The sequence below is a fragment of the Pelodiscus sinensis genome, chromosome 1 (genome assembly GCF_049634645.1).
Source record: "Pelodiscus sinensis isolate JC-2024 chromosome 1, ASM4963464v1, whole genome shotgun sequence".
Classification (NCBI taxonomy): domain Eukaryota; kingdom Metazoa; phylum Chordata; order Testudines; family Trionychidae; genus Pelodiscus; species Pelodiscus sinensis.
In genome coordinates, this window is record NC_134711.1 from 22,506,021 (window position 1) to 22,519,592 (window position 13,572).

The window sequence follows — 13,572 nt, forward strand, 5'->3', positions numbered from 1 at the left end:
AGTGCAGTTCTGCTTTGAACACCAAACTGTGAAGCCATTTTTGCTTATGTTTTTCTGGTTGCAGGCCTGCAGCACTTGACAAGGATTTGCTGCACTTCCTCAGAGTACTCTGTTTCTATTGGAGTCAACTAATTACCATCCACATGTGGAGATGGAGTGTGGACAGCTGCATGGTGCATCTGCCTGATCTGTGGTATGTGAGCAGGGATCGGACTGGAAGGAGACAGTATGGTGGGCATGCACTCATCTGCACCAGGTAAGGATACCAAGTCTGTCTGGGCCAACTCGAGGTTCTGAATATGACTTTGGCTCTGTCCTGCTTGATCTTCAGAATGGTGCACTGGATGAGTGGAAAAGGTGGGAAGGCGTATAGATGGGGTGCTTCCCATTTTATGTTGAATGCATCCCTCAAGAAATGGGGGCTTATGCCCACTCTGGAGCAGTAATACAGGCATTTTTTGTTTTTGTGGGTGGCAAACAGGTCCACCAGTGGGAATCCCCACTTCTTGGAATAGAATGTTCACAGTGGTTCAGTATGGTTGGGTTGATCTCACACATGCTTCTGTGAGAAGTTTCTGCTGAGGCTGTCAGGATGTTGTCTTTGAATGGAAGGTAAGTCGTGATCAGGGTTACATTTTTCGGGATGCACCATTCTCACAGTTGTACCACTTCCCAATAGCATTGGTAAGATCGAGCTCTCCCTTGTTGATTGATGTAATACATCATTGTGACATTGTCCATTAGTGTTTGTACTGTTTTGTTCTGGATCAGCAGTAGAAAATGGGTGCACGCACTGCAGACTTCCCTGAAATTGGGCAAATTAATATGGTTGTTAGCCACCTCCTTTTCCCATTGGGCTTAAACAATGTGTTTGCCCTGCCTGTTAGCAAAGCATCTGTTGTGACTGTCAGTGTTGCAGGTAGTTGCTGAAAAGTGATGCCCCCTTCACATGTTGTGGTATAGTGTCTACCACAGGAGTATAGATTTTATTTTGCTTGGTATGGTCAAGCATTTGTTTATATGGCATATGAACAGCATGTACACCATCCTTAGCCAGGCCTTCAGTGGTTCTATGTGCAACTGGGCATATGGCACCACAAACGTGGCTGCGGCCATATGTCCCAATAGTTGTAGGCAATGATGTGCCATTATACAGGAGCTGGTCTATGCCAGGGATACCAGGTCCCTAATAGTTGAGAACCTGTGCTCTGGTAGTAATGCTATTGCTTTCCTGCACTCCAAATGTACTCAGAGTGCTATAATCTGAGAGGAATGAACACACACTTTGCTAGATTTATTTATAGGCCCCATATCAAACAATGTTCTGGTGGTTGCTACTGCCTGCTCAGTGTCACGCACCATGGGGCCTTTTAGCAGGTAGTTGAGGTATGGGAATATGGTGATGACCTCTTTCCTTAGGTGGGCAGTCACCACCGCCATTACTGTCGAGAAGACCCTGAGGGCTGTTGAGATCCCGTAAGACAACACTTTCTATTGGAAATGTAGGTCCCTTATCGCGAACCGTAGGAAGCATTTGTGGGATGGATACTGAGATATGAAAATATGCATCCTGAAGGTCGAGGGTAGACAGCCAAGTTCCCTTTTCCAAGGCAGGAATAATGGCGGCTAGGGTTACCATCCTGAAGCATTGATAGCGGACAAAACAACTGAACTTTCAAAGATCTAAAATTTGTCTCCAACACCCTGTCTTCTTGGTGGTAAGGAGTAGTGGGAATAAAATCCCATCCCCCTGTGTTTTGGTGGAACCTCTTCTATGGCCCCTAATTGTAAGACATGTTGTGCCTCTTGTACAAGCACATTCTTGTGGAAGGGGTCTCTGAAAAGGGGGGGGGTGAGGGATGTGGCATGGTAAGCAATGGGATGCAGTAATCCGTTTTGATGATTTCTAGCTCCCACTTTCAGTGGTGATGGTCCGCAATGCTGGATAAAATGCAGCTAGACTGCTGCCAAATGCTGCATAGCGTTTGGCTTGCTGCCTTGGAAATCTTGGTGCTGTCTTCAAAATGCCTGTCGTGATATTGATGGTTGTTGCAAAGTCACTTGTTTGGAGGTCTGTCAGCACCTGTTCTGCCTTGGGCAACACATATAGCGTCTTGGCTGTTGGTTAAACAGAGCCGTCTTCTATCTCTGTGTACATGACCTTACGTTTTCTTTTATTTGCTGGTATGTGGATGCCTAGGGTTTTTAGTGTGGCTCATGAATCTTTCAACATATCGAGTGAGAGATTCTGCAAATAGCTTCGTGCCCTGGAATGGGAGATCCTCTACTGCGGCTTGGATTTCCCTCAAACCCTGAAAGCTGGAACCATGAGGCATGTCTCATGATGATTGCTGAAGGTAGTGATCTTGAGGCTGTGTCCACTAAATCTAAAGCAGCCTGGAGAACCGTTCTGGAAATCAATGCTCCTTCATTGATGTCTGCTTTTAATTGTTTTTTATTGTCAGGAAGGCACTCAAAATTTGAAAAGCTGGTCAAATAAGTGGTGCGTAAATTTTGCGAGGAGAGTGACATAATGTGTCTTCTTGCCTGTAAGGTCTAGGCGTTTCCAGTCCTTGTCGTAGGGGACTGTGCACATGGCCTGCTGCTTGCCCCTCTGACTGCCTCGATCACTAGTGAGCTTGGCTTGGGATGTGAGAAGTACATATATATTTATTCAAAATTTTTAAAAAGGAAGGTCTTTTTGTATGTGTTTGTGGGGACACATATTTTCATGGTTTTACACTACATTAACATACTTTTAATCTGATTTTATGTTGATAATTACAAAATAAACCCAACTATCCACAGATTGCATCTACCCAGAGTAACATTTCTCCAGTGATTTAAAATGTACCCAAAATTCACACCTAATTATAGATCCAATGTAGTTGCAATAACAATTATGGATTTTAAATACACTGAGGAACACAGTAAATACAAAGTTGAGCAACAGGAAGTAGTAGCGGGAAATGGAGCTAGAAACTTGGGCAGCATGGAAAAATGGTGGAGAAAATAGCTGATCACAAGTGTTACTTGAAAGGGGGTTAAAAGGTTATTTTCGTATGGGCTCACAGTCATGGTATTTCCTGGACATTCAGAAAAACCTCTTAATATTCGTACCTCTCAGAGAGGATGAAAGAACAGCACTGTTCAAGTGGAAGGGGCACTAAAATGGCTATAATCCACCCCATTATGTCCTCCCAATCTTGGATTGTTCATGCCCCTTCTCCCCAGTGCCTAATTGCCATAGTGCTGTGCACTGATGTCTATGTTCTTTCTCTGCCCCTTTTCCCAGGACTTAGGAGGCCATCCTTAGAAAGCAGTCATTATATGGAGTAAAGCTGTGTAAGTTAATGGGGCATTATTAGGACCCTAAAGCATTTTGAAAATGCTAGATCTTGTCAGTCCAGAGTGAACTTGATAAGACACAGTATTTTCTAATATCAGAGGGGTAGCCGTGTTAGTCTGGACCTGCAAAATCATCAAGGAGTCCTGCGGCACTTTATAGACTAACAGATGTATAGGAGCGTAAGCTTTTGTGGGCAAAGACCCACTTCGTGACATGCATCTGACGAAGTGGGTCTTTGGCCCACAAAAGCTTATGCTCCAATACATCTGTTAATCTATAAGGTGCCACAGGACTCCTTGTAGTATTTTCTAAATGGTTAAAAACAAATGTTTGTTTTTATTTTATCTTGTTACTCAATTATACCTTGGAGAAGATAAAGAACAAGCAGCCAGAAAAAGATGACCTTTGATGTCACTTGTAACCACCATCTGAAGAAGAATGGAAAGAAAACTACTCGAACAATTCCTTTTCGGGTCAAAGAGGTCCAAGGGCTTTCAGGTTTTGCTTTAGCAAAAGCAGATCCTAAAATTAAAGAGAACACAAATTTCATTCTTTGACACTTATATAATAAAGTTTTGATTACCACTGGAGTACAATACTATCACAATTCTGTCTTGCAAATGGTCTGGTAGTACTTTATAGACTAACAAAAGATATAGATGGTATCATGAGCTTTTGCATGGTACATACATACAAATGTACCACCCAGGGTGTATTTATTGTGATGAAGGCAACCTGCTGCAGGATTTGAAATTTCAAAACCAACTGCAGTAATGAGTAGAATAAAGCTACCATTAAAGATTTTTTTTTTGTTAGTAAGTTTATTTTCAATTGCAATATTTTATTTAGCTATATTAGAATAAAGTTAGGTACTCCTTTCTGAGCTATGCATAACTTTAGTATACCTAATTAAGTTATCTAAAACACACTACAAATAGTCAAATGACCAGGAATTTAAGATTTACATAGATTTGCCCAAAGATAAATTTTAAGGGCATAATAGTTAGAACATAAGAATGGCCGTACTGGGTCAGACCAAAGGTCCATCCAGCCCAGTAGCCTGTCTGCTGACAGTGGCCAGCACCAAGTGCCCCGGAGAAGGTGGACCGAAGACAATGATCAAGCGATTTGTCTCGTGCCATCCATCTCCAGCCTCTGACAAACAGAGGCCAGGGACACCATTCCTACCCCCTGGCTAATAGCCTTTTATAGGCCTAGGCTCCATGAACTTATCTAGCTTCTCTTTAAACTGTTATAGTTCTAGCCTTCACAGCCTCCTCTGGCAAAGGAGTTCCACAGGTTGACTAAGAGCTGTGTGAAGAACTTTCGCTTATTAGTTTTAAACCTGCAACCCATTAATTTCATTTGGAGTCCTCCAGTCCTTATATTATAGGAACTACTATAGTTTAACTACAATTAGCCACCCACTAGATCCAGAAGACAAGTGGATGGTGCTCTCTCTTAATTAGCAAGCATACATTTGAAAATATGATGATAGGCTGTACGGGCAACATAGGAACGCAATTTTCTCATATGTTAAAATGTAATATTTATATATAATTTTCCTGGATTCTGCAGACTATCAGTGTGTCTCTTGGTCAGCATTTTGAAAGCAAACAATATTTTGCTAAGATGTTGAAAAGCAAATGTGAATGCAATAAAATAATTGGGACCACTGTTCCCTGAGATTTAGGTGCCGTCCAACAGATTAGCAGAGCGCTTACAGCCAGCAGCATGTGTTTCTACAGGTGATGCAGATCAGCACATGCCTCGGTGCACATCTGAAGGAACATGGATTAGGACTTGAAAAATCCACTTGCCAGTAGTAAAAAAGAAGCTTTTTGTGTTGAATATGATGTCTAAGCTATCAATTTTTGCAGAATCACAGCCATCAAGAAACTCTATTGATGGTGATGCTTACCAAGTACTGGTACCCAGGAGCGGCTCCCCGCCTGCAGTGGCCCTGTACCTGCAGCCTGCAATGGGTGAAAGGCTGCTCCAGCTCTGCAGGGATCAGGAGCCTTCCCCCCCCCCCCACACACACACACTCTTGGAGCTGCCAGCTCCTGCTGCCGCTCCCCTCCCCTCACGATCCCACATAATCAGTTAAACCTAAGGTTTAGCTGGTTAACTGATTAGGGATGTAAAATCCTGGTTAGTAGAGTCCTCTTTCCTTCTTTCCCCTTTTCCTCTCCCCCTGGATCTTCTCAAGAAGTCCTGTGGGCATTACAAAGAAACAGAAACAAAGCACTCATACAACAGATTGAGAAGGATGAAAGTTCAAGAGTGTCAGTTATCTACTAGCTAGCTATATTTGAAGCTTCTAAAATGGATCCAGGAATAACACTACTTGATTGTTAGTTCTCCCTGGCTATACCACACAAGATGACTGCTAGAAACATCTAAGACTGAATAGGGAGATGGGCTGAGTCCAGTTTGTGAGGCTTTCCAGTCTGTGAAAGAAGCTTGTCAGAACAACTTAAGAGTGAAATATTACATGTAACCAATTTCTTAGTGTAGTAAGCTTAGCTTGCATCTTCTGTTTTATTGTATTTGGTAACCTACATTGTTCTATCTGTTAACTCTTTGGATCACTTAAATCCTACCTCAATGAGCACTACTACCAAAAAAATCTCTGATTAGAGGCACAAGGGTGCACATGCACCTACTGTGGGGCACTGATTCCTGTTCTCCAGTATAATTAATTCAATGCAAACCTATTTTAAAGGCATCTATTGAAAAGCATGAAGAGCTGTACAGTAAAAATGAAGCTCTCTCATCTTGTATAATAATGGAGGTTTTTCCAGATATATATCCTATGGGTGCTCCACTTCAGGTGGTGGTGGTCCTGGTGCTGCCAAATGGAGATCTTACTAGCAGTGTCTAGTTGGGGCATGCATGAGCAGTAACTGTCTCATGGCACCACTAATGTCTCTTCTATCACATGCATGTCTCGACTCCCTCAGTTCCTTCTCTACTGAGGAGCAGTTGAGTTTTGCTCAGAAACAGAGGGAAGGAGGGCAAGTAATGAAGCACCCATAGAGACAAACATCTCAAAGAACCTCAAATACTGCACAAGGTGAGCAACCTTCCCTTCATCATCAAGTGGTGTCCTGGGGGTGTTCCACTTCAGGTAAATGTAGAGCAGTGCCCTCATGCATAAAGAAGTTTCTGAGTCAATTGTATAGCTGCTGCTAAAGACTAAATTAGCATCTGCACTCAAGCTAAGTGTTACTGTGGTTGGTAAAAGTACATGTAGATACCCATGTAGCTGCTCTGCAGGAATGCTGTAGAAGTTGCTACAGTCCTTGTTGAGTGTGCTCTTATGCCTGTTGGTATTTCAGTGTTGCATAAGGAGTAGCACAAGTTTGAAATCCACTTTGACACTTGAGTTGATATAGTTGCAGCTTTTGATCTTTCTGTTGCTGATATGAAGTCTGGGGGACTTACGAAAAGTCTTAGCCCTACCTAGGTAAAAGGCCAGGACATCGCGAATATCTAATATGCATTATATCACTTCTTGTAGGTCATCTGGGTCTGGGTTTCTTCTATATTTGATTGTTGCTGGGGAAGAGTGGCCAGAAAATAGAGCATTATCTTTTTCACTTCTTCCTTGCTTGAAAATGGTGGTGCAATGGGAGAACAGGGTTGCTCTGGTACCATTGATAATGGTGAATTCGCAGTGCCAAGTACAGGAGAGCTCAGTGCTGAGTCCATATGACTCAGTTTGTTCTGCAAGCATCAGTGCTGCAGCATGCATGCGGTGCGACTGCTTCTGTGGTCTCTGAGCTTGTGGAGTCTTGAACAGATTATTATTCTATACTCTGTACCATTAACATCAGTGCCAGAGGAGATGCCATAGTTTGCAGCTCCGATTGTGGTCCTGTTCCCTTTAAAGGGGTAGATGTTGCCATGGAGCTGGAAGAGAAGGCTGAAGAGTACCCGCTACTTGACTCCTTAACTTTAGCAGCAGAAATCCTTTTGCAGGTGGTTTATCAAAATTGCTCACTCTAGTGGAGTTCGGTACCAAAGGCACAGGTCTCGCTGGAAACAGTTTCTTTCTAAAGGGTTCTTGGCTTGGAGTTGATGATGCTCTCTTCCTTGAAGTCTCTGAAGACAAGGCACTTGCTTTGTCTAGTGATACGGCCTCTGGGTAGCTCTTTGTTGATTCCATTGTGGAAATCAAAATTTTCTCCATTAGAATTAATTTTAGACCAAGATCCCTATCTGCCTTTAGGTTATTACAATGAGCGCGTTTCTGAGGGATGTGTGACTCCAAGCAGCGGATACAGAGTGAATGGCCATTTGAGACAGGGATGGCATCCTTGCAAGATGCATACTTTTTAAAACCTGTGATACAGGCATTTTTGTTTTTATTCTTTGTGAAGGGTTGTGGGGACAGAGAGAAAGAAATTTATTTTTTTCCTTTTAACTAGACTATTAAACCATGTCTACTTTATCCAAGCTAACTCACTGTAATGACTATCCTAAAATCTATTTTATTGGTTATAGATAGGGACACTGCCAATAGTCTCTGTTTCAAGCTGACGATATTTGAGAAGAAACTGAAGGGGTCAGGGCCTGCGCACTATAGAAGAGTGTATCAGTGCTACCACAAGACTGCGTACACAGGCCGCAGCCAGACACTGCTAATAAATAGCACTGGAATACAGCACCACCTGAAATGGAGCACCGAAAGGGATGCCACTTAATGAAGAACCAATCTAAAACAAAAATAAAACACTAACAGACTGTATATATAGGTTAATCAATGGACCTGGAACAGGGCAAAATACACCATCATTCAAGCAAGTCACGAACAAATGAGAGCATTTAGTTCCCAAATAACATAATTCCTAGGAAAATGAAGCAATAATATATAAGAAAACAGAAGAGAGGGTTGACAGTTCTAAAGGGATAGGCCTTCCAAAAATAAACAGAACCTGAACTGCATCAAAGCCAGACTCAGGCAGACTTCTTTCTAAGAGACCTCCACACCCAAGGAGCCTCTACTGAGACACTCTTGTTCCTGACTCAGTTGGAGAGTAAGCGTGCCTGTCTGACTTCAACTGTGGGACAGAGGCACAGGGTCAGAGGTGAATTCTTCAGTACTGAGGGACTAACCTATGAAGGGCTTTATACAATATGTGGCAGAGCTCTGGCCATACCGCCAGGTCCTGTGCTTCTTGGAGGATTTTTGGTATACCTCAGAGGCTCGCGGTGACCCTCCCACATGTTTTGCTCAGAAGCAAGGGTTCCCTGATTAATGAGCCATTTTCATCATAAGCAAATCGCTAGTTTGAAAGGGAAACCCTGGGCATGGTAAGGGTTGGGAGGAACCTGGTCCCACCCACTTACTCCAGGTTCCGCCCAGAGCCCTAGGAAGCTACTCCTAATGGGGCTCTTGTCCTCATCCTCACAAAGTAGCAGCCTCACCCTGGGCCATTTCTCTAACTGCTCCCCCAATACCTTCTCTCTGACACCTAGGAGAAAATCTCTCCTGCTTGCAATCTGCAGTTTCTCTCCATTCTGCACTTCCTCCTCTCCAGTCCGTCCCTCCTCTTCTTCCCCCACCTTACTTGAGAGGAAGCCTTTTATAGCGGACCAGCAGGCCCTAACTGCCATCGGGTCCCTATTAGCCTGTGTTAATTGCAGAGCAGCAGTCCCTGGCAGCCCACACAGAAACCCGCTCACCTAACTGCCAGTATTCCAGATCTCCACCTAACTCCTGCAGCCTACTGCCTTTGGTCTGCCACAAATACTGGGATATTAAATTGTTTTCATTCTGCTCATAATGTATGGATAGTTCCATGATTCCTAACATAATGGGGCTTTAGTCCAAGACTAGGATTCTTAAATGCAACAATAATACAAATTTAAAAAATAAATAGCTCTGCAGTGCTATCCACTCAGACATTCCTGAGAACTACTCCTCTTTAGATTACACTTCCAAATATTTAACAAAATACCAATAGAGCTGTTCCTTTAGCTTTATATTGCCAAATAAAGATTGCATTTCATGTTTCACTTAAAATAAATGCAGGGCATTTCATGATTATGAGGTAATTATGATCCTTAAACCTTTGAGTTTGTTACACAGGGATATAGTTATTACTGAACTAGCAGAAAATATTCATGCTATAATAAAATGGTAGCCACCTTCTCATCTTTTTCTTTGTTCCCAAAAATCACCAGTCTGTTTCAAAATTGATTTGTGTTTATTTTTCTTACGCCTTTACTTTGTACTCCCATCTTATCCTTCTAAAACAGTGGTCCCCAACCTTTACAGCTGTGGTCACCAACCAGTAGATCGTGATCTACCGTTAGATCTCAGGGGCTCTAAGAGTAGCTCTTGAGCCCTCTCTGAACTGCATGCCTGTGCAGTACATTTACATTAGATTTACTCATTTGAGGAGCAGCTACTCACTGAGCAACAACACAGGTGAGTAGCTGCGAGGAATGGTGGGAGCTGAGAGGTCAGGAGGGCTGAAACACCCCAGCCAGCTGACTGTGGCTTTCAGCTGAAAGAGGCTGCCCCGTGCTCCAGGTGATCAGCGGCTTCTCCTCTTCGCCTGCCCACGTGGAGCTTGGTGCACCCCGGTTGAGCGCCATGGCCAGCTGGCCGGGCAGCCGCTTCTCTTCCCTCCAGCCTGGCTGCCCTGCGCTCAGCCCAGGTAGGCTGTGTCTAGCTCCAGCTGTGCTGGAGCAAGCTTCCCGGGCTGAGCGCAGGGCAGCCGGGCAGGAGCGAAGAGAAGCAGCTTCCCGGCCAGCTGGCCATGGCGCTCAGCCAGTGTGCACCAAGCTCCACGTGGGCAGGCGCAGAAGGGAAGCCGCCCGATCAGCTGGAGCGCGGTTCAGCCTCCTCCGGGCTGAACGCCACAGCTAGCTGGCCGGCAGCTTCTTCTCTGCACCAGCCCACATGGAGCGTGGTGCACCCTGGCTGAGCACCACTTCCAAATGTTGAAAAACCTCTTCCAAATGTTGGAAAACCCTTTTTTTTAAAAAAGCAGCAGTATAAGGATTGGGGATAGCAAGTGATGGAGAGGAGGAGAATAGAGAGGACGGGGCTTCAAGGAAGGGGCAGGGCTTCAAGGAAGGGGCGGGGCGGTAGATCTTGGCTTGGTCTGTCATTTAAAAAGTGATCTTGAGTGTAAAAAGGTTGGAGACCACTGCTTTAGAGGCTCCCGGGCGCCTGGGGGTGGGGCCACTCACACGCCAGGCGCCCGGGGGGTGGGGCCACGCATCCTGGGGCACGCCAGGGGCGGGGATGCCCTTGCACCTGGCGCTGGCATGTGCGCCGGGGCCGCCCGAGCGCCTTGTGCCATGGGCCAGCACCGCTGCCCGAGCTGCATGCCTGGAGCCGGCACTGGCGCAGCGCCCGCATGTGCCCTGGGGCTGGGACCGCCCGAACGCCGCGCACGTGGGGCCGGCGCCTCCAGTGCGCCACGCGCCGGCCCAGGTTGTTGGCAGGCGTGCACAAATGCCTCAGTGGGCGCCATGGCGTCCACGGGCACCGCGTTGGGGACCACTGTTCTAAAAGGTTGAAAGGGAACAGCCCTATAAGACACTCCCATCAGTTGAGCTAGTATGAAATGGGAACGCAGGTACTTCTGAGGAGAACTACTCCATTTTCAAAACTCCTCATAGCTCCTGTTGTGTCACCTAGGGACTGGTTTCATTTTTCTCTCACCTCCTGATTCTGACTGACTCCTCACAAAGTCTCACAGGATTGATCAGCATTTAGCATTTAAGAGGAAGCTGAAAGGGAGGAAGAGGAAGATGAAAAGAGGTGTCTGTGTAAAAAGGAAGAAGGAAAGCTAAAAATACAGTAAAAGTTACTACTTGTGGTGAAATATAAATCTTCCCATGGTCAAGAAACAACAGATTCTGGAAGCAGAGTGAAGCTGGTAAGTGACAGGATGATATACACGTCTATTGTGCATTTAGCTTAGGAATTCCCAGGGCAACAGCCAATCAGGACAATGATTTGTAGTCTGAAACTACTTATTGGCTAATAACTCTTATAGTCAGATACATCTGTTTTACGAGCAAGAAATAACTGTACAGATTCTGCAAACCCCTTCTCAATTGATGGTGAGTTTATTCCTTGAACTATTCTCAACAATTTCTTGAACTTTCCTTTGAAGTTTCTTAAAAAGGTCATTGTCACAAACAGAACATTTTTTTCCTCTTAAGATTATAGCTATAATAAATATACATCATCAACTAACCCTATAAATTAAGGTAACTAAATTGATTTAATTTAGATGCAAAAAGGAGTCAATGGTTTTCTGGTGTTTCTTTAGCTGTAGATATCTTCTCATTTTTATAGGCCATACTCCACTTTTCTACTGCAAGGCTAACAGGATAAACAATTATTTTTATAACTGTCCCCAGAAGCTCAAATTACTAACAAATTCAGTATTTACTAGCTGAGGCCCTACCTCTCACAAGATCAACATCTATGAGATCTGGCTTCACATGTCCTGTTTTCTTCGGCTTGTTTCTCAGACCCTGTAAAATACAAAAAAAAATATTAAAATATAAGCACCACAGCAGCAGATATAAACTAGCTAAAAATAGGAATGGAGGTCAGTAATTGCCTTTTTTTTTTTAAGTTAAGAAAATGCCCAATTCACTATTTGAAATCTAAAGTAATAAGTGTTCCAAATAAATGCACCCGTATTAAATGAAAATGTGTTAAAGCCAAAATGGAATAAAAACATTTTACAACAACAGTAAAACTCCGATGGTCCGGCATCTGACAGTCCAGCACTCCTGATGGTCCAGCACCATCAGGAACCCGGAAGTGCTCTGGGCAGCCGGACCATTGGAGCTGCTCTGCCCCCAGCTTCCCCGATTCAGACGCTGCTAAAACTGACCAGCGCTGAATCCGGGAAGCAGGGGGCAGAACAGCTGGAGTGCTGCCGGGTAGGTCCAGTAGCGCTGCCCCTCGGGGCTGCGGGACCAACCCAGCAGCACCCCAGCTGTCCCGGATTCAGCCGCTGCTGAAATTGACCAGAGGCTGACTCCAGGAAGCCCGAGACAGAGTTGCTCTGCCCCAGCTTCCTGGAATCAGCCGCTGGTCAGTTTCAGCAGCAGCTGACTTGGGGACACCTGCGGCAGAGCAGCTGGGGTGCTGCTGGGTTGGTCCAGTAGCACCGTGCCTCGGTGCTGTGGGACCAATCCAGCAGCCTTCCAGCTGCTCTGCCCCAGGCGTCCTGATTCAGCCGCTGCTGAAACTGACCAGGGCTGACTCCAGAAAGCCCGGGGCAGAGCAGCTCTGCCTCTGGCTTTCTGGAATCAGCCGCTGATCAGTATCAGCAGCGGCTGACTTGGGGACACCTGGGGCAGAGCAGCTGGGGTGCTGCTGGGTTGGTCCCGTAGCGCCGAGGAGCGGCGCTATGGGACCAACCCGTCAGCACCACAGCTGCTCTGCCCCAGGCGTCCCCAAGAGCAGCTGGGGTGCTGACAGGCTGGTCTCACTGCGCCAAGGGTCGGCGCTACCGGACCAACCCAGCAGCACCCCAGCTGCTCTGCTGCAGGCGCCCCCGATTCAGCCGCTGCTGAAACTGACCAGCAGCGGCTGAATCGGGGACTCCTGGGGCAGAGTCGGACTATCAGAAGGGAGGGCTATGAGGGGGTCTGAGGTAGCATCCCCACACCCTACCTCAGACCCCTCATAGCCCCGCCTTCTGATAGTCCGGCATATCTGATAATCCGGCACCCCCTGGGTCCTAAAGGTGCCGGATTATCGGAAGTTTACTGAAATAGGATAATGTAATGAAAACTCATTAATTACTGACTATTAAGAGTGAAATTTTCAGATGTGCCTAAAAATTCTAATTGATTATGATAATGCAACATACTACACATACACTTGCCAGAGTTGACAGTATACATGTAGCTTCCTATAATTTTCTTTATTTGAAACATTATACCCTTTTTCCTTTAACTGCAATCCATATATACACCAAAAAGATTTTAGTTCTCAAAGGAGCACCAGCTAAAACACCTGATGGCGAACAACATTGTGCTCTGCAATTTGTTGGGCAACAGCAACCACCTTGTTAGGATTACTAAATCCCAGTGCAGCAAAGAGGTAGTAAGCTGTCATAACAGGCAGCAAGGATCTGCCACAAAAGGCAAAGGGAGGTTCTCTTTCTGTTCTATCACTGAAAAACACATTCCCCTTGTTAACTATCCGACAGAATGTTGTTCAG

General features: G+C 45.2%; 1 protein-coding gene across 5 annotated transcripts in view; it reads right to left on the reverse strand.

Annotated features, from left to right (window-relative positions):
- PHTF2 (putative homeodomain transcription factor 2) overlaps positions 1–13,572 on the reverse strand; it is a 133,111-nt gene that overhangs the window by 64,949 nt on the left and 54,590 nt on the right. For all 5 annotated transcript variants that reach the window (XM_006117154.4, XM_075926646.1, XM_075926619.1 and 2 more), the window contains exons 4-5: positions 11,794–11,863; positions 3,713–3,871 (exon numbers count right to left, since the gene is read on the reverse strand). In XM_006117154.4, coding sequence (XP_006117216.2) covers positions 3,713–3,871; positions 11,794–11,863 — 229 coding nt within the window. The remainder of the gene's footprint in view (positions 1–3,712; positions 3,872–11,793; positions 11,864–13,572) is intronic.